Raw genomic sequence first — 24,869 nt, 5'->3', positions numbered from 1 at the left:
GTATGATACAAAAAAAATATATATAATGAATGATAAAACCGAGAAAATGATTTAATTATTTCTTGGATTTTACATTTGGAGGCCATCATTCTTTTTAAACAAATAGTAATATATTATCCTTTAAAGATAAGCAATATGAGAATCATAATTAAAAAAAAAAACGATATTGATCTCTATTGTAATTTAAATGATCAACAAATACTATAGTATATTTGATCATTTTAAGGAGTATGTTGGGGTTGATTAATATTCCTAAAATTTGAAGAGCATTTTCAATTCAACTTTCTTGACTTTCTCTTCTACCTTTTTCAAAAACAATTCATTTAAAGTACAATCCTTAGATGATTACCTTGTTGAATTTAACACAAATCATAACATTCCATTAATGATTGTTCGTGAATTTTTTGACATTCTTCATCAGCAAACTTGCTTAAAGTGAATTCGTATTACAAGGATTGAAAAAAAAAGAAATAAAACAATCATTTTGACTTTGGTTCTTTGTTTGAATGCTTGGCAGAAAAGGTTGAAGTGGACGCGCTCAATTTCTCGTGATACACATTACTAGATCATCTTCCACATTCGCATACTAGTCCAATCATGGGTGACAAAGCAGCATTGGAGAAACTTAGAGAGGAACTCCAAAACCTAAAGGCCCTACGAGAAGAAGAAGCCCAAATGAAGGCTCATAAAAAAGCAGAAAAGGCTAAAATAAAAGCAGAAAAAGAAAAGAAAACATTTTGCAAGAAAAAGCAAGAGCCGAAAGAGTAGAGGCCTTGGAGAAACTTGTCCTTCGAGTTAACTAAGGGAATAAGTACTTCAAATATTATCTTGCACCACAACCTAGTGGAAAGACTCTCCCAGAAAAGTTCTTCACTACGGAATTGCCAACCTTTAAGGTTACAGACAATCCTAGAACTCACTTAATGAGCTTTATTGGAATTATGGCATTGAAAGGGGTTGAGCAAAGCCTATATGCATGTAATTTTCCTCTTTCATTGGACCCAACTTCTAGATAATGGTTTTATAACCTCAATTCAAAACAAACTTCCACATGAAGTGACGTTATAAAAGAGTTTTTAACCCAATATGGAGATAACATTGAGCTCACAACTCCCTTGCGCGATCTCAAATTGCTTAAGCAAAGGGAAGAAGAAGGCTTCATTGACTTCTTTTCAAGGTGGCGATCAAAGGTTGCTCTTATTCCACAAAGACCTCCGGATCATGAACTTGTCCCAAAGTTCATAGATTATATGTCTCCACCATACAAGTGCCATTTACAATACCTTGGTTTAGACACATTTCAAAAAGTCTATATTGCGGGAACATTAATTGAAAGGGACTTGATAAATGAAACCATGAATCATATAGATGGACTTGATTTTTAGAGGATTTTACCTACGTTAGAAACGGACAAAGCTCGAAGACGCAATCTCAAGAAGTTGTCAACAATTCAAGATGTAGCACCCTAGGTCTTGTTTTGTTTCTTTCCTTTGTTTTTTATGATAGACTAAGAGATTCATGCTGTCGAATCTACTTATTTTGTACTCTCATTAATGAATAAAAAATATATATTTTCAATTACGTCTATCTTGTTCTCTTTTCAATCTCTTTATTGTTATTGACTTGAATTAAATAAAACATATACATATAAACATGCAATATCAAAAGGCATACATACTTAATACTTTAAAAATCTTGATGAGCTTAGGCTTACAAGATGTATTGAATGAAAAGAGGCCCATCTTAGGCCCATAAAGAAAGGATATGATGATTTCACTAACACATGAGGCAACTTGAAATTACATAAATAAAATCCAATGTTCTTAACCTTACAGAAAATCCATCTTTTTGGAAGCCCTTTTGAGCTTCGTCAATTGAGCCTTAGTTATTCAACCTACATTATTCCATACCTTGGGATGGGAATGGTACAAAGATAGAAATAGGAAATTGGGGGAACAAAACATAAGAGGGGGACACAAAGTTAGTCTATACACAAAAATAAAGAAATCATTCTAAACCCAAAACAAAACTTGTCGAAAAAAAAGAGAGAGAGAGGACAAGGAAAAGGCACCTAATGTAGGACGTTGCCAACCAAAGCAGAAATTTTAGTTTTAGAAGCACCAAAAGTAAGGGATTTTGGGAGTATACTTGAGCCTATCCATTCTTCATAACCCCAAGCCTAGCCACGTTACAACCTTGGAAAGGCCCTCCTTGAGGTAGACCATAACCATCTACCAAAATCATCATTCCATGAAAATATGGCCAACCTTAGGCCTTTGCACATATGGACCAACTATTGAGTAGTCATGCCCATATATAAAATGCATGAAGTGTTGAGTTATGATTTCAAAATCATAAAAAAAAGATCAAATTATTTTGATGATTTGATAGTCATTGGCTTGATGACACCAATTTAGTAAAGCAATCGAATTATGCTAAATTCACTAGTACATAATTAACCTTAAGTAACACCATAAAAGTGTTACATAAAATGGTATAAGTGTTATTATAGACAATAGGTAACACTTTAGTGGGTGATACATCTGCCCATGTTACCTAAGGTCTTATGTAACACTTTGGGTAATATATGGTAACACTTTTAAAAGTGTTACTATAAAACATCTTATGTAACAATTTTCATATTATTAGTATCATTTTTAAAGTGTTACTTTTTAATTCTTATGTAACACTTAATTATCTCTAGTAACATTTTCCAATCATATAGTAACACTTTATCATACTTTATGTATCACTTTTGCAAACAAATATAACACCTTGTTGATTATTAGGTAACATTTTACAATCATCTTTTGACATTAAGTATCACTATATTTGACATTATGTATCACTTGTATATTAAAATGTACAACCATGACACAAACGTGTAATTAACATATACCATAAACAATAATTTGAATTGATAAAACTTCATATATCCTTCAAAAAAAAACCGTAAACACCAATTTTTTATCTCGCTAAACAATCAAATAATAAAAAATAAAAATAAAATATCAACTTTGCCACCAAATTCCAAACAGAATAGGCAAAATCACATTCAACGTAGTTGCAAACAAACATCATTAATAAGTGAAGACAGCAGCATCTTGTAGCTAGCTCAGTAGTAGTAGCAGACATCAATTACAACAGCAGATCACCGTAACAGCAGTAGTCAGCAGTAACAATAACAGCAACAATAGCATACAACTCTTTGCTTTAGACAAGGCATCATGAAAAGAAAGACAAGATTTCATCCACCAATGCAATCTCATATAAGGAGTTGCACATGTTCTATCTTTAGCCATGTTGAGTTCTTGCACACACAACCAAAAGAAAATGAACAATCCACTTAGCTAAAAAAAAACCAACTTGTTACAACTAATTTATGCTAGAAAAGGATGCTGCACCAACTGCTTACATTCTTACATGATCCAATGGCGACACTAAACCAACTGCTTACATTCTTACATGATCCATTGGCGACACTGAACCCTCTATAACCTGGTTATTCAGGATAATGATTGTCTACATATAATGTGATAGCCATTAAAGCTTCATTTGCACGAGAGGTCAAGAAACATATACATAAATTAATGAGCTAAGTAATTGAGACCTTAACTAACATATTGATCCTGGACACAAAATAATGTAGAGTTATTATGCTAGAGAAAACCCAGAACATAAAATTTATGCATCAATTCAAACAAAATATAGAATAGAAAAATTTTCATAATCGTTCTTTTTCTATTCACGACTGTCTAAAAATAACATTCCAATTATAGAATTATTCATGTTAGTATATACTTATCTATCATTAACCAAGCCTTGTAACATTTAAAAATCCAAAATATCCTAACCTATACAACCAGATCAAAATAACCAAATTAATAATAGTCTAATAAGTATATGAAATTTTGACTCTAAATTTAATATAAATGAGAGTATATATGAAAAGAAAGCATACCCATAAACACTCAAATTGAGTAGCAGCAACTCAGCAACTACCATTATCAAACAACACCACAATTTCATTTTCTTCTCCCACTTTCTCTTACTCCACTTTAGCATATCCACACATAAATAAAGAAAGAAAATTTTTATTTATCTAACAAAATCAGACGAGGAGACCCATTGTTATTTTACCAGCCAATATTCCTTTCCCTCTTTCTTGCCATAGAACCCTTGCTGAAACCCAGCTACTTTTCACACTTTACTTTGTCATACCATTCAATCTCCCTAGAACAAGAAATAATTGTTTTAAGTAAATAGTACAAAGAAAATAAATGTTACTACATTAAATTTCTAAATGGCAGGAAAGAGAGTATTAAAAATACTGATATCACAGCCCAAATGGTAAAAAATTATACAATGAAAGTTAGAACTAAGAGTATAAGAGTAGACTTTATATATACTTTCAACAAGTCACATGCATTTAGGAAGTTCTCATGGCAATATGGCATCATAAGAGCCATGATTAATGTCGGAAATAGCCCTGGCATCCGACCTGTACCTAATATCAGGTTGTCAGGCTACAAATAACAAACTAGGTGATCCTCATCATCTGTGGGAATTGGAAGAATTAATAAATGGGAAAATTATTTCCAGAAAATATAAGCATCAAAACTGCAGCATCAAATTTACAGAATTAATATAAGCCAAAAGTGGAATTTTTTTTAGAAGATATAAGCATCAAAACTGAAAAAATGGAAAGAAATAAAATGAGAAATTATTTTCAAAAAATATAATCAATTTCTTTTACTCACCGTATCAAACATTCCCACTAGTCCATAGTCCGCCCAAACCTTGACCAAAAGAAAAAAGGCAAAGAGATAACGGAAAAGTCTAGAATGAAATGCATGATTCATAAAGCTCAAAAAATATAAGACAGTTTAGGTTTGAAAGAAAAACGAGAGCTATATAAAGAACAAGTACAATGATTCATGATATGTATGCAGCCACTATACAATCAATTTGGAGTTATAAGGTAAAATATCCCTTACACCAGGACAAGCATTGAACTACAAAAGAGGCTATAAAATTCACAATTTCTAGAAGTACTTACTTTTCAATAGCAAATATATAACAAACAAGAGATGCTCTCTATATTCGTAGAGGGGGGGGGGATTTGGGGTAATTTAAGTATAAAGTCATTTTTGTTTTAGTTAAATTAAATGCTCTTTTTTTCTTTCCTCATAAAACTCTTTTTTATGAATTCAAATGTGAGAGTTGAATACAGAATTAAGGCATGAAGACAAATTAATTATCTACATTGAACTCTTACCTCCAAAACTTGTTGCTCACCAATCCACTGTAGGTAAGAGCACGATGAACTAACCAAATAGTCAAGGTATTGCATAATTATATTTGCAGCCTCTGTCTTGCCTGTTGTACTCTTGTATCTAACTAATATGGATTTGCTTGCATTAAGTGTCATTCATCACTGTTTTGTAGAAATGAAATGTGAGTCTAATTCAATAAGATTTGAACTCAAAATGGTCATATATATATATATATATATTATGTATATATATATATATATATATATATATATATATATATATATATATATATATATATATATATTATGTATATATATATATATATATATAAACGTAAAATTGGTCACATATATAAAATTGGTCACCTCATTCTATAATGTTAATTGTCCAAGTCAAAAATATCAATCAACAAATAATTCACAATATAATCACCAGGATTAACAGAAAAACCATCAAGATCTTGTTTGCTAAAAGCTCATTAATTAGTCCATTTATATCAAATAGAGAATTGACATCTTCAATGATAGGTAAAATGTCATAAGTCCATAGTTTATGAAATTATATCGGAAATTTTCTCAAATTTCTAGAATACAAATTCAATAAATCAAGGAATTCCATAAATCAATGTAGATATTCAGCCATCACTTAATTCGACTAACATCGTCAAAGCTTGACACAAGTATTGACGCTAGAATGTTAATTAACATAAACAAATAAAATTAACCCAATTCAATAATTAGAGATTAATACATAAAAAAATAAAAATAAAAAATAAAAATAAAAATAAAATAGCAAACCTAAGAGTGGTGGTTTTGACAGTAGCAGGAATAGCGGCATGCATTAGATTGAATATCAAATACCATTCCTCCGATTATAACTAGCATTGCCTTTGATTTCTGCCCACAATTACTTGGATCATTGACAAACTTAAGAAGATTAAATTCAGAAAAGAAAAATATAAACCTTGAATTGGTTAGATTAGTCAACAAAGAGTAAATTACAAGGTAAATCAAATCAGCAATAACTGAAAAGAAGAAAAAACAAAAATCCCAATTTCATCAAAATACTTCGACCAATTCAGATGCATGTAAAATTGAGTATGAAAATAGTGAAATTAAGCATGTTAAATGGCAAATTAAACGTCAAATTAAGAAAGAATCAACAAGATTTGAGAGAAGGAATTGAAACCCTAAGGTTAGCTAACTCAAATTCTTGTTAATAATGGAAAGGGAGAGGGAACGATGATGGAAGCCGAACCTAAACTTTAAGATAGAAGCCGCCGATGATGGAAGCCTAGAGGTGCCAATATCTATCTTTTCCTCTTTGGAGGTGGCAATCACTGGAGCACGGAGTGTTTTATACATCTTCGGTTTGGAGCACAGGTTGCGATGGAGGTAGGCTGTGGTGAACGGGGGCTATAGTGCAGCACCAGGAGCGAGAAGGGGGTAGCGGTGAAAAAGAGGTGTCGAGATGCAAATTCAAGAGAAAGAGAAAGGTTGATGGAGAAACCGAGAAATACAAGGGAGGAAGATAGGTTGTGACTTGTGAGGGTCTTTTTTTTATATATATATTAAATTAAGTTTTACAACTACGTGTTATAATCAAGTGATACCTAATATTAAAGTTATGCTATAAAGTGTTACATAACATTAAAGTGTTACAAAAAATGTTACCTACTATCAAAATGTTACAAAAGTGTTACTTAGAAATCAAATAATCGTGAAATTTTTAAAATATTACCAATTGATGTTACTTAAGCCCAACTTTGTAGTAGTGATTCGATGTTTTCCATTTCTTTTGCCAAGAAAACTGAGATGACTATCACTAAAAAAAAACAACAATCATCTTATTTTCTTTTAATAATAGGGCTATTTATTACCAAAGTAATTCAAGTTCTATATACATTGCCTAGAAAGAAAAAAAGTTAATACAATAAATTGATTTGATATATCGACAGCCTCGACGTCAACTCTAGATGTCTTTTACAACTCTTGAGAATTGGTCTTCTCACTTATATGTCCGCCTGCGAGGGATATCTCCATCTTCTTTAAGCGAGGAACATTGATTGAACATGATCGCTACATGAAAAAATGATCGTCATCGCTATCACATGTATTAACGTATACCTCACTGTCAAGTCATCACGATGATTCAAATATTAAGTGAATAATCCTTGTTTTTCGAAAACATGTCTAATTTTCTTTCTTTATGCTTCTATGGGAAAGTTGGATTCCCTTTCCTTTTTATACAAATCCATCTTTTTTGTTCATTTCTTTTATAGGGGGTAAGTCGGGATGATCCCTCCCATTTGGCAACTAAAATACTAAAAAAAAATAGTACAATTTTTCGCTCTTTGCATTAAACTGGGGGCTAAAAAGCCAGGACATCCCCACTTCTCTCTATTTACAGATTTAACACGCTATTTATGATAAGAAATTAATGTCATGCAAAGATTATTACGAACCATCTTAATAACTTTAAATGACGAAGGGAAGAATACCACTTCCTATTATTTGGCCAAGATAATTACTTATGTTACTTGATCAAACAATTCATGATAAACATATGCAATATTCCACAAATTAAAAATACAAACCTTGAGGCTTCAAATGAACATGAGAAATATCCCCTAACATGTGTATACATAAGTTGCAAAAGCCACCTAAGGTTACACTTGGGGGCTACAAAAATATAGGTCTCACCTCAACTTTCATTTCAAAATATGACCATATTCTGGAAAGTGATTCGAATGAGTTTATAAATTTTTCTAACACTCCATCAAACCTAAGTTTGTTAAATATTCATTTAAAACTACGGTACTTTAATTGGAAGAACTTCACTTTCAATTATCAAAGTATGACAATGATGACAAACACTAAAAAGGGAGAGATGACAAAATCGGATATACAAACGTTTGTTCACATTTTCATATCTTTGTTGAAATAAGTTGCAAATTACAACTTACCTTCATCAATCTTGGACAAAAAAGTCACGCTCAATTACGAGCTAGACTTTTCTTTCCATTTTGGGTCCATTTTTGAAAATAATATGATTATGTATTTTGCCTACTAGAAAAAATTGCTTTTCAAAACAAACTTTCATTGGACCCTTTTAAAATTTTGAATTCTAGTTCGAAACAACATGTTTCTAATAAAAATATTATTCAAAATTTCCTTTCTGAAATTTTGTTTTCTCAAATAAATAAATTTTCAGATTCTCAATAACCGTTTGGATAATACATGTATATACATAAATATTTCCAAAAGGAATGAATTAAGATTCGACTTCTTTTTTACTCGAACTTGTTCTCGCTTAGTTCTCCCGCGAATATTGGCTAAGGGATGGTAAACGAACCACCTACAAGACCAAAATCAAAGATTGATAATAACAAAGAAAATATTTGATGTTCTAAATCAACTTTAAGAATAAAATCACCGCAATAATCTTTACAAACGTCTAGACATTAGGTAAGATTACTAAACCTTGAACATAATTGTTTTTGGTTTGTAAACAAGCAAAGAACTAACTTGCTTTCTTGAACATGACTTTAACTAACATGCAAAAGCCATGTCATTATCCTAAATATCTCAAAAAACAAAAATAGGATATATACATAGGTCCATCCCAATAGCATTATTATATGGATCGCCTAAACAATAGCAAGTCATTAGAATTACCCCAAAATGGGGGCTCCAAGAATTGTGAAATAGCACGCATAACCCGACACATGGGGGCTCCAATATCAACAAAAAACAAAATGAGATATTTATGCCATTCGAGCTACTTTCGAGAATCGCCTAAACTACAAAGGGTTTATGTAGATCTCGAGCCTTACGATTTTCAAACGTATCACAATGATTTAATAATCATGTTGTTCCTTTGAAAACTAAGTTTGCAACTAAACTTGGCCATTAAACATGTTACATACTCAAGCTATTTTCAAGTTTAACTTCAGACTAATCTTAGTGCATAATTGTTGTTCCAATACTTCAATTTACTCTAGAGATTAGAGAGTATGATTAGTATAGAGCAAAAGAAACAAAATCATGATGCATAAAACATACTTGCTGATACAAAAGTTTAGTACTCAATCATTCATCATGAAAATTTTATCAAGACACATTATTTCATGAGTTAGAATGTAAACAAAAGACTCCTAAATTCTAAATTAAGGAGTCTTCATTATTATCCATTGTTCCACACATTAGAATTTCGCAAGGGGGATAACATCTACTTTCTCGAGCTTCAAAACAATGAAAAAAATTCAAACTCAAAAGAAAGAATTCAAAAGTAGCAAGAATAGAAGAAATAATTTGAACAACATTTCATTTTTCCTCTTACTTGTTCTAATGAATGACCAATATTACTAGACTTAGCAAATTTCTTTGTTAAAACTATGAATGGTCAAAAAACAATTTAAACACACTAGTTTAATCGTTTTCAAGATCCTAGTTGTTATCATAATAAGACGAAACACATGATTTCTAGAACCATTTCAAGCAACATGAAAGGGTCTAATCATTAAAAAACAAACAAGTCATCGAAGTCACCCAACATTGGGGTCCACAATATTCGATAATATAAAATGGGGCTCAAAAGCCCGAAGTATAGCTAAACTGCTCTAGTTCGATGATGCCTTCAAGAATTCCCTAAACTAACTATTTTTATGCAAATATTGAGATCACAGTTTTATAAGTGAATAATAATAACTGTCGGTTATTTTTATAATTGATAAAACCAATTTTAAAACTTACGCATGAAAAAATAAACTTGAGTCGCTAGAACAAATTCATGCTATTATAAAAGTTCAAAATTTCATTTATAATTTTAATGCATAACTGTTGTTCTAAACACTTCAATTTACATTAAAATTAACAAGTATAGTCTATGTGAGCAAAACAAAAGTTCAAGCACAAAGTCAAAATTAGAATAAAAAAAAAATACATATATGCTTGACATGCTCATATAGGCTCAATACTTTATCACTTCACATGAAATTTGTTGCAACGTATTGCTTAAACATGTCACAACGACAAACAAACAAATTCATGAAAACAAGTCGAATGAAAAACCCCAAATTACAAATTTGGGGTTTAACGGTTCAAAAATCCCCCAAATTCAGCCAAGAATGAATGAATTATGGCAAATATGAATAAGGGATGAGATCTACTTCCTTTAGCTACGAAAAACAAGAATATCCGAGCTTTTTAGAGAGAGAAAGAAGCAAAAATCATGAAGGAAGGAGAAAGAAAGAGCGAAATAAATACCGCGCTCAGCGATTTCATTTTACTGACATAAATGTCACGCGCAACTGAATCTGTTGCGCGTGACATGCCAGCGCAACTCAACACGATGCGCGCGCCTAGCCAGTGTGACCCACTGAGTTGCGCGTTGATACTGGTCACTAAAATGACCAGAATCTTGATTTTAATCCGTTTGATCATTTTTAATGGTTTTTGCTCATTATTAGACGTAATGGCGCGCAAATTATCAAAATCTTTTTAAATTTCTTTGCATATTGTAGTTTTTTTTCTTCTTTGTTAGTTTTTTGTATCATTCTTGCATGCACACCGTGCTTTGTACCTTCCCCAAGCATACGTTTTGAACGTTTTTCGTAAGAGTGCCTTAACACGTTCCGTGGTGGTGCTTTACGTAAAAGAACCCCATTGATAGGTTTGTCATTTTACTGTACTGACGTTACAAATGTCCAGGTTTTCTTCTTTTTTCACGTTCAAAACAAAAAGGAAGGCGTTTTCATGCAGCGTTAAAATGCAAATGGCGTATCGTACGACGCAAAATTGTACGGCGTAGGTGTTGCGTAAAATTTCACTTAAGCCCAAGCTTTGCAAGATCTACCTCTCGGAATTAAAAGGTAGAGAATTACTGTAGGCGTTAGCTCACGACTCGACAGGCACGCCGAACCATTAGGAACAGGCACTTCTTGAATGGGAGCAAATATAGCAGTTAGTGCGCTTACTAACTTACCGGAGAGTTAGGGTATCGAAATACCCCCTGTATAAAGAAGCGACGAGACGATGTCGCACCTATGTAGTCACGTTCCATCAGTCCTGAGACACGTGTACTCATCTTGTGGACAAAACAGCTAAGAGACTTGCTGACTTTCTTCCCTCTCACCGGATTTGGATATATGCCTACAGTCTTGAGAAATGTATTTCTATATTGTCGACATCCACCTCGAATACCGGACCATTTCTGCTCGAATACCGAAAACCCCTTTTAATCTTTTTTACTTTGTTAAAGTCAGGCTAAAGTTTCAATGACATATCGAGGGACTTTAGACCAACAATGACACGATTGAGAGGACATCTTCCCGTTTTATCCTTTTAAAACTGATCTCTTCTCATGACTTGACATCACCCAGAACACCTTTACTTGTAAAAGCGTTCTACAATTGCAAAAGATCAATCTAGATTCTTTAGCGCGTTAAGATTAGGAAATACTTTTTTCTAGCCTTAATAGCTACTTGTTTCAAACACATAGCGAACCCAGGATTGTTTCGACATTCTTAAACATTACTGAAAGATTCTCTATCCTTAGAGAACTTCGCAGAATGAGTCTCGGTTTTATTTCCTTAACTACTTTGATCATCGTCTATTCTAGACTAGATCAAAGTGGGGGCTAACTGTAGAGATTTACTTTTGGCCTCCGGTCCCTACAGGAAATGCAATGACGATAAATAAAACCATCTTCGTGTTGGATCATAGTGAAGAATACTTATGGAAAACTAGTTAAGCCGCAAAATACAAAAGACTAGCCCAAATTAAAGATAAAAGCCAAAACCAAGGTGCAATTAACTAAACCCGATCATATTAGGCTTAAGCCCATGCTTAAAACCCAAAAATGACGGATTTAGGAGCGCCTAGGTTAAATTTTAATGCTGCCGCAAAAAAAAGCCGCGCGCATCTCAAATAGTCGCGCTGGGCTGCCGCGCGCAACTAATTCATTTGCGCGTGACACCCAGCGCAACCTCTAGAGTTGCGATGCGGAAGATTCAGAATTTTTACAAAAAATATAAAATCGAATCTTACCATAAAGCCGCGCGAAAGACAATTAGTTGCACTGCCCATAGCAGCGCAACCTAATCACTTGCGCTGGGATGCCGCGCGCAAGTCATCCTGTTGCGCGCGACACCTGCTGCGGCAAAATGCTCGTAACCCTAAGCCTAATCATTTCCTATAATTAAGAGCTTATGCCGAGGCTTAGATAGACAGAAAAATAACCTACAAGTCTAGCAAAATACTTGTGAACTTGTGCAACCTAGCCCCTCTTGTCCAAAACACTCACCCTTTTTTTATATTTTGTTACTATGGTGGAGGTTCCCAAATAAGAAGGAGTCCATAAGTATTCTAAATGGAGATCTAGCAAAGAGAAGTGGTAAATTCCCGAGCACTTAGTTAAATCACATTTATTTTCTTGTTTAAAAGAACCTTGAAAAATTAATTAGTGTTGTTTGATCACCTTTAAAATAATTAATTAATCAATTCCACATAGTATCTTGCGTCAAAAATAAAGATTAGAACGAATTGAATTAAATAATTTTTGGTTGATCACTTAAGCCAAGGCAATTGTTTATTTTCTTGTCCTTTTCACGAATTTGATTAAATAAGAATAACGACATTGTAATTCCTACGTGAATTGATATGTGTAAATATAATCAACTAACATAGTTTTAGGTATTACGTTGCATATATTGTTTGGTGATGAAATTGTAAAAAAAGGAAGAGCTAGTAGAGGCCGCACTAGGGCTAGGATAACGATTCCCCTCTAAAGGGAATGTTATTTTAGTACCCTCGGTCTCGAACTCATTTCTTATTTATAGAACAATTTGGGCATAGGTAAACTTATGATTCGTGCAAATTATTCCATGAACTCCACATGGAAGAAATGCATGAACGAGGTTTATGGGTTTTCCTAAAACTCATTAGCGATTCCCTACTTGTCAGAAATTCTAATGCAAGGTCCCCCAAACAGTTAGGAATTCAAATCCTACTACACCCTAACAAGTGTAAAGTCCTACGCTTCTAAAGGGCCATGGGCATTTAAGGAGAGGACCCCTTACGATGGTAACCCCCTCTTTACAGTTCTATTGATAGCTTTAAGAAGCTTGCCTTGTTTTTTGCTTCCAACTTCTTAATAAACATCCATGCGAATAAAACAAGTCTTGACTTGTGCACCATTAAGCAGGGAGAGAGAGAAGGATTACGCTCCTACGTCAGGCGGTTCAATCTGACAAGAATTCATATTCAGGGAATTTATGACGAGGTAGCTATCACAAACTTCTTTAAGGGTCTGAGAGACGGGTCGACTTTTAAGTTCGACCTTGTCAGAAAAGGGTCATTTACCCTACAGGTAGCCTTGAGGGAGGCGGAAAGCTACATTCAAGCAACCGACATCTGCTCGCCTGGCAGCCAATCGGACTCCAAGAACTCTAACAAATAAAATGACAGCCGGCCTGCTCAGCCGGCAAAGAAAAAAGAGTAGAGCAAGAAGAGAAAAGAAGTCTGGGCAGTAGGTGATTCTGACCAGCCATCTAGAAGAAAAATGAAGAGATTAAACCGTAAGTCCCCAAGTACGAGTTTAACAAGGACTGCAACTCCATCCTCATGGAGATCAAGGACCGATTGTCTCTTGAGAAGCCGAATCCAATGAAAATTTCCATTCAATCAAACCGTCTGGCTGACAAATGGATGTTAAAGTCCTACATTTCTAAGTCCAAAGGGACTAATAAGAAGAACCCGGGGCAGTTATCTAAGACCCCCCAGCCCGCTAGTAGCTCGGAAACCGACAAAGAGCCGGTCTAAACTATAGCAGGCGGGTTCTTATGTGGTGGCCCAACCGTTTGAGGCACAAAGATCTATCTTCGAAAGATAGACAATGATGATGATGAGCAGGCGTCAGCTAGATCAACCTTCTAAGACGTTTTGATCACTTAGAAGGATAGGGAAAACGTTTTTCGCCCTCATGATGACCCGGTTGTCATTGAATGTAAGGTCGCCAATCAGCTGGTTGGGCGAATTCTTATTGACACCGGCAGCTCGTCAGAAATCATCAATCAGAGGTGTTTATCGAAGAAGAAGTATAAGCAGCCCAGCAACATGCATCCGGTAAAACACCCCCTGGTTAGCTTTTGAGGGGGGATGGTGTGCCTAGTCGGTAGGATTGATCTTCCCATCCGGATGGGTGAGAAAGGAGAAGGATGACAACTGGTCGTCAAGTTCTTGGTAGTTGAGGAGATGACCGGCTATAAAATTATTTTAGGTCGGCCAAAATCTCAACGAGGCCAAGGCTATAATAATTCCTTCCCTCATGCTGATCAAGTATGAGAAGGGTGATGGATCTGTTTGTTCCTTGAATGGGGATCAGAAAACAGCCCGGGAGTTTTACCTTTTAGCCGTCAAGTCCACTGTTGCCTCAGACGACCAAGGACATGAACCAATAGACCTTGAGAATGTCAAGGACGTCAGCCTACCCCAACCAGGAGCCGGAAAGAAAAGAAAAGCTTATCAGCTAGTGGAGGTGAAGAAATAGAAAAAATAGCAATCACTGACCGGTGAACGGTCAGATAAGCTTCGTCCCTAGCCGACTGGTGAACATATTGATATGCCTCTGGATGGAAGCCATCTAGAGCGTAATGTTAAGGTTGGGATGACTGCTTATGCTAAGTTGGATACATATTTGCATCTTCGGCTGAAAAAATTCAAAGAAATTTTTGCCTTTGAAGTGGAAGAGATGCCAGGCATCAGCCAGGATCTCGCTGTCCACAAACTCGCCGTGGACCCAAAATAGAATCCCATCCGGCAAAAGAAAAGAAATCACGGCGAGGAAAGAAGTCAGGCGACGGCTGCTGAAGTAAAAAAGCTTCTGGATGCTGGGTTTATTCGGTCATGTCATTTCCTTAACTGGGTGGCGAATGTTGTGCTTGTAATGAAGCTAAATGGTACTTGGCGTATGTGTGTTGATTACACATACCTCAATAAGGCATGTCCAAAGGACAGTTATCAGCGTCCAAAGGTTGATAGTCTAGCCGATTCTACAACCATTAGATACTCCTGAGGAAAAAGGATAAAGAGAAGACGACCTTTATCACTGATCAGGGGTTATTCTGCTATACTGTGATGCCGTTTAGTTTGAAGAATGCAGCGGCTACCTTCCAACGGATGATTAATACAATCTTCATTAATCAAATTGGGAGGAATGTAGAGGCGTACATTGATGACATGAAAGTCAAATCCAAGCAGCAGACGGATCACCTTGCTGATCTCCGAGAAACCTTCACCACACTCAGGCGGCATAAGGTTACGTTACATCCCAAGAAATGCGTCTTTGGTGTTGAGTCTGGGATGTTGCTTGGAATCTTGATTGATCAAAGGGGGATATAGGCTAACCCTAAGAAGATACGGGCGGTGATTGACATGAAGTTATCCTTTTGCCCAAAGTGACATTATACATGTACCTAGCCGTCTCAGACCATGCTCTCAGTGCTGTTCTCCTTGCTGAGAGAGATGGCATCCAGCTCCCGGTCTATTTCATTAGCCATGTGCTAAAAATGCTGAACTCCGGTACTCCATGGTTGAAAATTTTGGCCTTGCTCTATATATGGCATTTAAGAAGCTAATGCCTTATTTTTTGGCATATCCAGTTGTAAACTACACCGATCAGCTCCTCAAGCGACCAATGTCCACCACGGAGTAAGCCAGCAGGATGTTGAAATAGGCTATTGAAATGAAAAGTCTTGAAATCACTTACGAACCAAGAAAGGTAGTTAAAGGTCAGGCGTTTGCCGAATTCAACGTCAAAATGACACGACCGGTTCCTTCGGGTAACATTGATCAGGTTTGGAAAGTGTATGTAGACGGGAGCTCGACAAAAAAAACGGTTGTGGTGCAGGAATTATAAATGAGTCTCTAGAGGGGGACAAATTTGAATGTGCACTATGGTTTAAGTTTCAGGCCTCGAATAACGAGGCGGAATACGAACCCTGTTAGCCGGAATTCGCATGTGTAAGGCGGAAGGGGCAACAAAGTTTGACGCCTATTCTAATTTACAGTTGGTCGTAAGCCAGTATGAGGGAAAATATGAAGCAACTCATCCGGCTATGATCAAATACCTTCAGGCAGTCAAAGAAGAGGGTGGGGCACCTAAAGAATTCCGTCTGAGTCAGGTGCCAAGGTCAGACAACAACCAGGCGGATCTATTCTCCAAATTGGCATCTTCCGCTTGCTGTGATACGCCTCGGTCAGTCTTTTGGGAAGTACTAGAAAAAAGAAGTATATATGAAGATCCTATTGGAATCCTAGACCGAAGCTTTACCTGGAGGGATGACATCCGGTCATATTTAACAGACGATACGCTCCCTGATTCACAATAGGAGGCAACCGTCATGAAGAAATGAGCAACAATCTTCGAGATGAGAAACAGATAGCTCTTCAAGGCTCGTTTCCTTAAACCTTTATTGAAGTTTGTTACCCTAGAAAAGGGGAAGGAATTTCTCAAAGACCTGCATGCGGGATACTACGCCTCCTACATAGGCGGCAGATCTCTAGCCGTTTGAGCTAGGTGGCATTACTTTTGGCCTACCCTTGAGGCAGACGCCAAAGAGCTGGTAAAGAAATACGACATAAGTCAGAGGTTTGGCAAACTCATTCATCGCTTGGCAACTGATCTGACTGCAATCCACAGCCCAGTCCTGTTTGCGAAATGGGGCATGGACATTTTAGGTCCTTATACGCCTGTACCAGGCAAAAACGCTATATTCTAGTTGTTGTGGATTACTTCACCAAGTGGGTGGAGGCAGAGGCAGTTAAGAACATCAAGACAAAGGATGTCATCTCTTTCATACGGAAGAACATCATCACCCGGTTTGGGGTACCTATGTCTATGGTGTTTGATAATGGCCCTCGGTTTGAAACGCCTCACCTCAAGACATGGTTGGGAGATAAAGGGATCTTACACTATTTTTCATGAGTCGACCGACCCCAAGCAAACGACCAAGTTGAAGCCTTCAACAAACTCATCTAAGATGGCATCAAGAAGAAAATTGAAAGAGTTGATGGCTTATGGGCAGAGGAATTAATTCATGTTTTGTGGGCCATCCGGACAACTGCCAAAGGGGGAAACCGGTAAAATTCCATTTGTCAAGGTATATGGTGCTGAAGCCGTCTTTCCCATTGAACATTACGAGCCAACTCTCAGAGTCATGCTTTACGATGAAGAGGCTAATTGGGAGGCCATGCGGCTGGCATTGAACACCCTCCAGGAACTCAGGGGCAATGCTACCCTGTGTCATGAGATATACTGTATGAGAACGACGAGAGCCTACAATAAGAAAGTGCACAAGTGCCGTTTGAAAGTTGGCGACTTTGTGTGACAAAAAATGGAGGCAACCGGTAGGGCCAATGAGCTTGGAAAGCTAATTCCTAATTAGGAAGGCCCTTACGGATCTATGAGAAAGTTAGGGATGGTACCTACCGCCTTGGAACCCTTGACGGCAAACGCCTGCCTAGAACTTGGAATGTAGAAAACTTAAAAAAATACTACTTCTGAGGGTTGTAAATTTTTGTAAGCAAAAAGTCTATAAATGAAAAGTTGCTTTTTGTTTCAATTACATTATTATTTGTCTTTATGTAGACTTTTAATGTTTACTTTGAAAACTTAAGTTTGAAACTTGACACCATAACAAACTAAGCACAAAAAGGCTTAGTGGCTACGCAAGCGGTCTTGATTCAGACGAGAGGCCTACGGCCGGATGGTTGCTCATTTTTCAAAATTGCCTGTTCCAGTATGAAACTTGGCGTCTTGCAACACCCCTCCAGGTGAAATCGTTGTAGAGAGCGTTCTATAGCTTGCTCTACGTTAACACACAGACGGCAAAGATTGAACGACCTAATTGGTCAACTCATAGCCGTCTAACCGGAATAATCTAAGGAACGATTAAGCATGTGAGAAACTTGATGTCCTCGTACAACCAACCGACTATCAACCGAAGTTTTTACTTAGACTATTTATTATAAAATTGCACAATTTCCCCTATAGGGATTAATGAGCTTTGTGTAATGGCTATGCAACCACCCCAGACGGTAGTTTACCGCTTGGGTAAGAGGCTGGAAGCTCCCGGTTTTATGGTCAGCTGTGCACTTAGTTTGGGGCAATTACTATTGTGATTGATTCGCTTATTAACATCCCATACTTCTCAAAGTAATAAATGTTTTCAAGCCAATCAATCAATTTGAAACGAAACCAACCACATAGCCGTCCAGGTGTAAGAGAAGCCGAATTACTATCTGCCGCATGCTTTTCATAAGTGAGGAAAAATATCAAAAATATGCAAAATCAAAAATATGCAAAAACTTGCAGTATATAGGCAAAATTCAATTCAAAATTTAAAATCCAAACACAAATGCAATTACGTATAAAAATAGACTGAGTCGGAATATTTCATTAAATTAAAATTGGCATGAAGGCCAAACAAGATTGTTAACCGGAAACACATCCGGTGTAGAGAAATAATAAGAGTAATGTTACCCGACCCCATAGTCCGTAATGTACAAAGATACTCGGCATACAAGCTGGAAAAGAAAGTAAATGACATACAACCGCAGAAGTTGGAATGGATGACTCAAGGTTGTGGGGGTAGCTGCTGCTCCGGCTGGTCCTAACTGGCAAGAAGGGATCCTGATTGATCTTCGGCAGCCTGAGGCTGGCTGTATTGCTTTTTTTGGCCCTCCGCCGGCTCCTCCTCATCATCTGAGACTTCATATCCCAGCTCAGCAGCCCATTCTTTAAAGCAAGGCGGAGCTGCCTCTCCTATAACTTGAGCATCATACACCGCAGTGGCGTAATCTTATGAGGGTAATTTATGGCGCTAAAAAAAAATTTAGGTCATTTTTCTATATTTTCTTTCGATATTTTCATATTATTTTCTTAGTTTTCCTTGGTTTTCCATTTTAATAACTCATTTTGGGTTTTGATTAGTTTTAATTGGGTTTTCATGATTTTAGTCCTTATTTAATGGTTTTAGTTTTATTTCTTTTATTTTTACTTTATTTATTTCCATTTTATTTATTTTATTTTATTTGTCTCTTATTTCTCCCTCATGTTCGGTTGTTCGTGTAGGTGATTGCTCGGGACAAGACTCGATTCATATTGACATATTCGGAGTTCCGATATTCAAGCTTGATGTCCAAACCACTCCTTTAATTGCAATCACAAACAACAACAACAACTACTACTCATCAAGCTATGCCACCACATCACCAATTCAACGCAGCAACATAGGTATCCGCGGACGCGGGTCTTTAAGCCCGGGCGCGAGCTCGATTGCACCAAAGCATCCGAAACAGGCAGTAAGTCACCGCGGTCTGGCCGCGGGCTCACCGCGGGCGCGGCCCCAAACCCGCTGGTACGGGATCTAGCACCGCGGGCGCGACTTTCTTGCCCTGTTCCGGCCAGTAGCTCCCCTGTTTAAGCCATTTCCCCCGCTCCCGTATTTATCACACCTTTTCACCTCTAACACTAGCCCCAATAACCACCACTTTTCACCTCCAATCACCACCAATTTCCCGCAACATCAAACACCCAAGTAGCAGCCACAACCGGCCACCATAACTCACCAAATAATGCGTAACACTAGCCGTATCAACAACCCACCTTCTACCTCTGCAACCTGCAACCAGTAGCAGTGGCGGACCTAGAAATTTGAGAATGGGGGACAATTTCCATAATTCAACTAACATCAACCTGTTTTTAAAAAACGAGTACAAAATATAAATAATTCGGCTATATACTTGTTTAATACTAAAAAGTTACAATCCCAAAATCTATTTAATAATACAATTTGGTTACATACTACTAAAATATTCTCCGAGTCTTCATTTTTTGAAATCGATTAATGATATCTTCATCGGGGATTTGCAAAAACACTTCTTTCTCAATGTAAGTAACCAAACAATCATTCATAAGTTGATCACCCATACTATTTCTCAATTTACTTTTGATGTATGTCATTGCCGAAAAGACTCTTTCAACACTTTCCATAGCAACGGGAAGAATCAACATTAACTTGATAAGCAATTGAGTAAGAGGATAAGTTTCATGCAACTTGGTTTTGACAAGCATCTTTGAAAGAGAATTAATGTCATACAAATCTAAAAAATTTTCATCATCTAACATGATTTGCTTGAACACTTCAAGTTGATCATCAAGACTCAACAACTCATTATGTGAAAAGTCTTCGGGGTACAAAGAAGAAAGTTTAAGCACCTTGTAAAAAAAAAGGACAAGTATTAATATATAATAACAATAAGACAAGTATCTTTTATATATGAGGTTAGCTTTTGTACCTTTTCTTTGTCAAATGATGAAAAATTATCCTTAGGACTTAAGCTAGCCATGCAAGTAAGTAGCTCCATATTCTTCTCATTAAATCGATTATCAAGTTCTTGTAGATGCAAATCAATCACTTCTAAGAAATTTCCAACACGAAAATGATGTTCATTTGTAGCTTTCTCAACAAAACGTCTTGATCTTCCATGTGGAACATAATTAGCCTCCATATTGGGAACATCAATTTTGTGTTTATTGCAAAATGAAGTTACTTTTTTCAAGAGAATATCCCAACCTTGTTCCCTCATTTTTTGTAACACTTTCGTTGTAGAAGAAACAAGTCTCATGGCATTAACAATATCTTGTTCTTTTCTTTGCAATGAAATACACAAATCATTAGTGTATTCGAAAATAGTCAACATCAAGTGAGCCATGAAAATAAAATCAAATGATTCTAATGAACCCAACACAATTTGAGCTTTGAATTTATCCTCCGATGAACCATGTTTTCCAAAGTGCACAAGTACCTCAACAATTGAAGGAAACAAGGATATAATGTTTAGAACACATTTGTAATGTGATCCCCAACGTGTATCTCCGGGTCTTTTCAAACCAACTTCTTGATTCAATCCCGAACCACTATCAATTTCCCTCACTTCTAATGCTTGAGCAACCTTTTGAGCTTGACTTTTTCGAATCATTTCTCTTCTTTTACAAGAAGCCCCAATTACATTCAACAAGTTTGTAGTAATTTCAAACACCCAACCACAATTATCATTTTTTTAGCAACTGGAACAAGAGTCAATTGAAGTTGATGTGCAAAACAGTGAATGTAAAAGCTCTAGGAGTGTCATTCATCATCAAATTCTTAAGCCCATTTATCTCACCTTTCATGTTACTAGAACCATCATATCCTCGCCCACTAATCATTGATGGACTCAAGTTATGTTCCATAAGCAAAGAGATTATTGCATTTTTTTAAAGATAAAGCGGTAGTATCACCAACATGAACAATGCCTAAAAATCTTTTCATCACCACTGCACTTTTTTTATCAACAAAGAGCAAAACAAGAGCTAATTGTTATTTTTGGGACACATCACTTGACTCATCCGCCAATATTGCAAAGTATTCATCACCAACCTCTTCCACTATACGCCTAGTTGTTTCTTTTGCACAACAAGTTATAATATCCTTTTGAATCTTAGGAGAAGTCAATACACAATTTTTAGGAGCATTTTCTAGAGTATGATTTTTAACTTCCTCCACTTTTCCCCTTAGCCATTTCAAAAGTTCAAGGAAATTACCCCGATTTTATGACTCCTCACTTTCAAGATGCCCACGAAATGCCAAACCTTGCCCCAAAAGAAATCTCAAACATGTTAATGATGCTTTCAAACGAATATGATATTTTTGAATTTGTGCCTCACTTGCATTGTCAAATATTTTGACAATTGATTTTTTTCCCCCTCTCTTAGATTCACATACTTCTCATAAGCAACATTACGAGCACTATTCACTCCACCAACATGCTTATCAAACCTCTCCGGTTTATTCCATGCCCTAAATCCTCCATTAACAAATGCATCACCCTTTGGGAGCAGGGGATTCGCCACACCCTTGCTGCGGGTGCAGAGGCCTTTGCCGCGGGCGTGGGTGTTTCCCAGACAGCCCGCGGAGTTTGTTATGGGTTCTGTACCCATTTCCCCGAGGGCGCGGGGTTTACTAGAGACGACGCGGGGATTCCGTTTTATACACTTGTAATTCCCTTCTGAAAACCAACTTTTAGATAATTTTCATTAGCTTAGTTTTAGAGAGAGAAGTTAGAGAGAAGTTCTTGATTTTGGATTTGTATTTCAAAATTGGATCAGTTGTGCTTGGATTTCTTCATCTTCAATCATTAATATTAGTGAGAATCTCTTCTTTTAGTTCATCTCTTTACTTGTTTGTTTTAGTTTCATGTTTGATTTGCATGGATTTGAATTTGTTATTGAAGTTGATATTGATTTCTCTTGATTTTGATTAAGAATGATGATCAATGCTATTTCTAGTGATTTTTTCTTGAGCTAACCATGATTAGTGAGTAGATTAGTTGCTAGGGAGAAGGGGAAGCATGCTTGATTGATAATTTGTGCTAGTTGATGATCATTGATTGATTAAATTGTTGCAATTAATTTAGTTAACATAGTTTTGCATGTGATTAATTAGATTAGGAGTGATCAACCTATAAGATTAATCTAGATTGCATTGCAATTCTTAATGACATGAACCATCAATTTGAGAATCGCTTTAATTGATTGATTTTGATTGTGAATTTCCTTTATTAGCCATTCATAGTGACCCCTAGCTTGGCCTCTAGGAGATAGCTCTTGAATTTCCTTGATTGCTACAATTGTTTGTCCTTTGCAATGCTTGAATCAAGTGAATGAACAATCAATTAGCATTTTTATTGAACTTGCATGTGGAACCTATATCCCTAGTGTTTAAATTCTTGAATTACTTAATTATTCTAGCTTTGTTACCATAGTACCAACCATTTTCTCACTACAATCTTCGAAGTAGCTTGACTTAGGCTATAGTTAATACTGACTCACTCCTTTGGGTTCGACCCTATACTGGCCTTATACTTGTATTAGGTTTGTTTAGGATATTATAAATTGAGTTTGATTTTGGGATAGACAATTAACAACTCGTTTATTCCTCTATAAAGACTATGTATACAGACGGAACAAGAATGTATTCTGATGAAAAAGAAGTAAAAGTTGAAAAAGGGTACAGGCGGTTACCTTACTTTGATTATGAATTTTCTAAAAACTGCAACAGATGGTGACTGGGTGTTGTAAGTGAGCACTCGAAAATCTTGAACAATCTGACGCGGATAGAATCAAAATATCTCTCTCTCTCTTTCTCTCTTTAAAAAGTCAAAATGATTGAAATAGTGAGAGGAGGAGGAAGGGGGGGGTAAACCTCTATTTATTGAGGGGTGAAACGGTGGTATCCCCATCACACCCAGAAGGTGAATCGCCGTAATTACTATTCACCACTCACAAGGGGACGCGTGTCACAGGCGTCACGTGGCCCACCACGTCACCCCTGTGAGGGGCAAATGTTTAAGGTAAAAATACCTTAGACGTGTGGACTAATGAGAGAGGCCCACGTGTCAAGCTCTGGTAGGCCACCATAGGCCACTCAGTAGCTGACACGTGGCAACCTCAGAGAATAATCAGAATTGTGGCCTTCAAGAGCCCAATTCCCAAGGAATTCGCACTTTGCAGCGTAGCCCATAAAATCTAGGTCAAGGTGACCTAGGGAGGGCACTTTTTCAACTACCCTATAAATAGGGAGATGTTCCCCCAATTTGGAGACACATTCAATCATTTATTTAATCCATATTTTCTCACATCATAGAAATCTATTGATCTTGGAATTCGAGAAGATCTCACTTTTATCTTGTTTTCCGCACTTTTCATATACTCCAACACGTTCTAACTTGATCGTCGGAGGCGGAGCTCCAACCACCCGAAGTCTCCGTTGTTTTTCAGGTACAACTCAGCCGGACTAGTCTTTGTGACGTAACTCTCCCAAGGGACAAAAACACCCAAAACATGTGTGTTTAATTTAGAAGTGATCAACCTAGTTACTCGCACTAGATTGTATTGTAAGTTCACATTGATACGGACAATTTATTTGTGGCTTGCATTTTTTGATTGAGTTGGTTTGTGAAAGTCCGTGCTAGAGTCTCTCGTAGTTGGCACTAGTTTGACCTCTAGGAGATTGGCCTACCATATTCTCTTAATTGCATAATTGATTTTCCCTCGCAACACTCCACGTAGTCATCTCCAATCCCAATTAGTTGAATTTATTGCAAGTATATTTGGATCCTAAACCCTATTGTTAGATATATTTGATTTCATTTCGATCGCTTGATTGATTTAGAATATACACACCTTACTTCACTACTTCGAAATAGCTTAACATTAGCATTAGCATTCACCTCCCATTCCTAGTGGTTCGACCCTCGACTCACTCATATGCTTATTATAAGGGTGTGTTGAGTGATTACAAATTTTGTTTGGCCAAGGGAAGATTAGTCTAACAACCTAATCTCAACCTTTGATCAAAATGGCGTCGTTGCAGGGGAGTGGCGTAGTTGTTTGCTATTGTTATTGAGTCTATTTCACTAAAAATTCGTAAATACAAAACGATTTTTCTCTTTTGGCTACATTTGTAGCCGTGTTACTAACATTTTCCTT

At 36.5% G+C, this 24,869-nt stretch overlaps 1 protein-coding gene and 1 long non-coding RNA gene across 3 annotated transcripts; both read right to left on the bottom strand.

The window, feature by feature from the left end:
* Positions 1–4,350: 4,350 nt before the first annotated feature.
* Positions 4,351–6,968, bottom strand: LOC110731965. 2 transcript variants are annotated; one of them, XR_002513396.1, is made up of 3 exons: positions 6,074–6,963; positions 5,279–5,437; positions 4,351–4,799 (listed from the first exon to the last, which is right to left on the bottom strand). It is a non-coding gene; the product is annotated as an uncharacterized LOC110731965 (long non-coding RNA). The 2 variants fall into 2 exon arrangements; XR_002513395.1 differs by having other exon boundaries at positions 4,351–5,437; positions 6,074–6,968.
* Positions 6,969–20,144: 13,176 nt separating this feature from the next.
* On the bottom strand, positions 20,145–21,319 carry LOC110731992. The gene is made up of 2 exons (XM_021911911.1): positions 20,636–21,319; positions 20,145–20,555 (listed from the first exon to the last, which is right to left on the bottom strand). Exons 1-2 carry the CDS (start codon positions 21,317–21,319, stop codon positions 20,145–20,147), a joined length of 1,095 nt encoding a protein of 364 aa, XP_021767603.1.
* Between the last annotated feature and the right edge of the window lie 3,550 nt (positions 21,320–24,869).

Source organism: Chenopodium quinoa, unplaced genomic scaffold, assembly GCF_001683475.1.
Source record: "Chenopodium quinoa cultivar QQ74 unplaced genomic scaffold, ASM168347v1, whole genome shotgun sequence".
NCBI lineage: Eukaryota > Viridiplantae > Streptophyta > Magnoliopsida > Caryophyllales > Amaranthaceae > Chenopodium > Chenopodium quinoa.
This window is presented reverse-complemented; position numbering and strand designations above follow the sequence as displayed.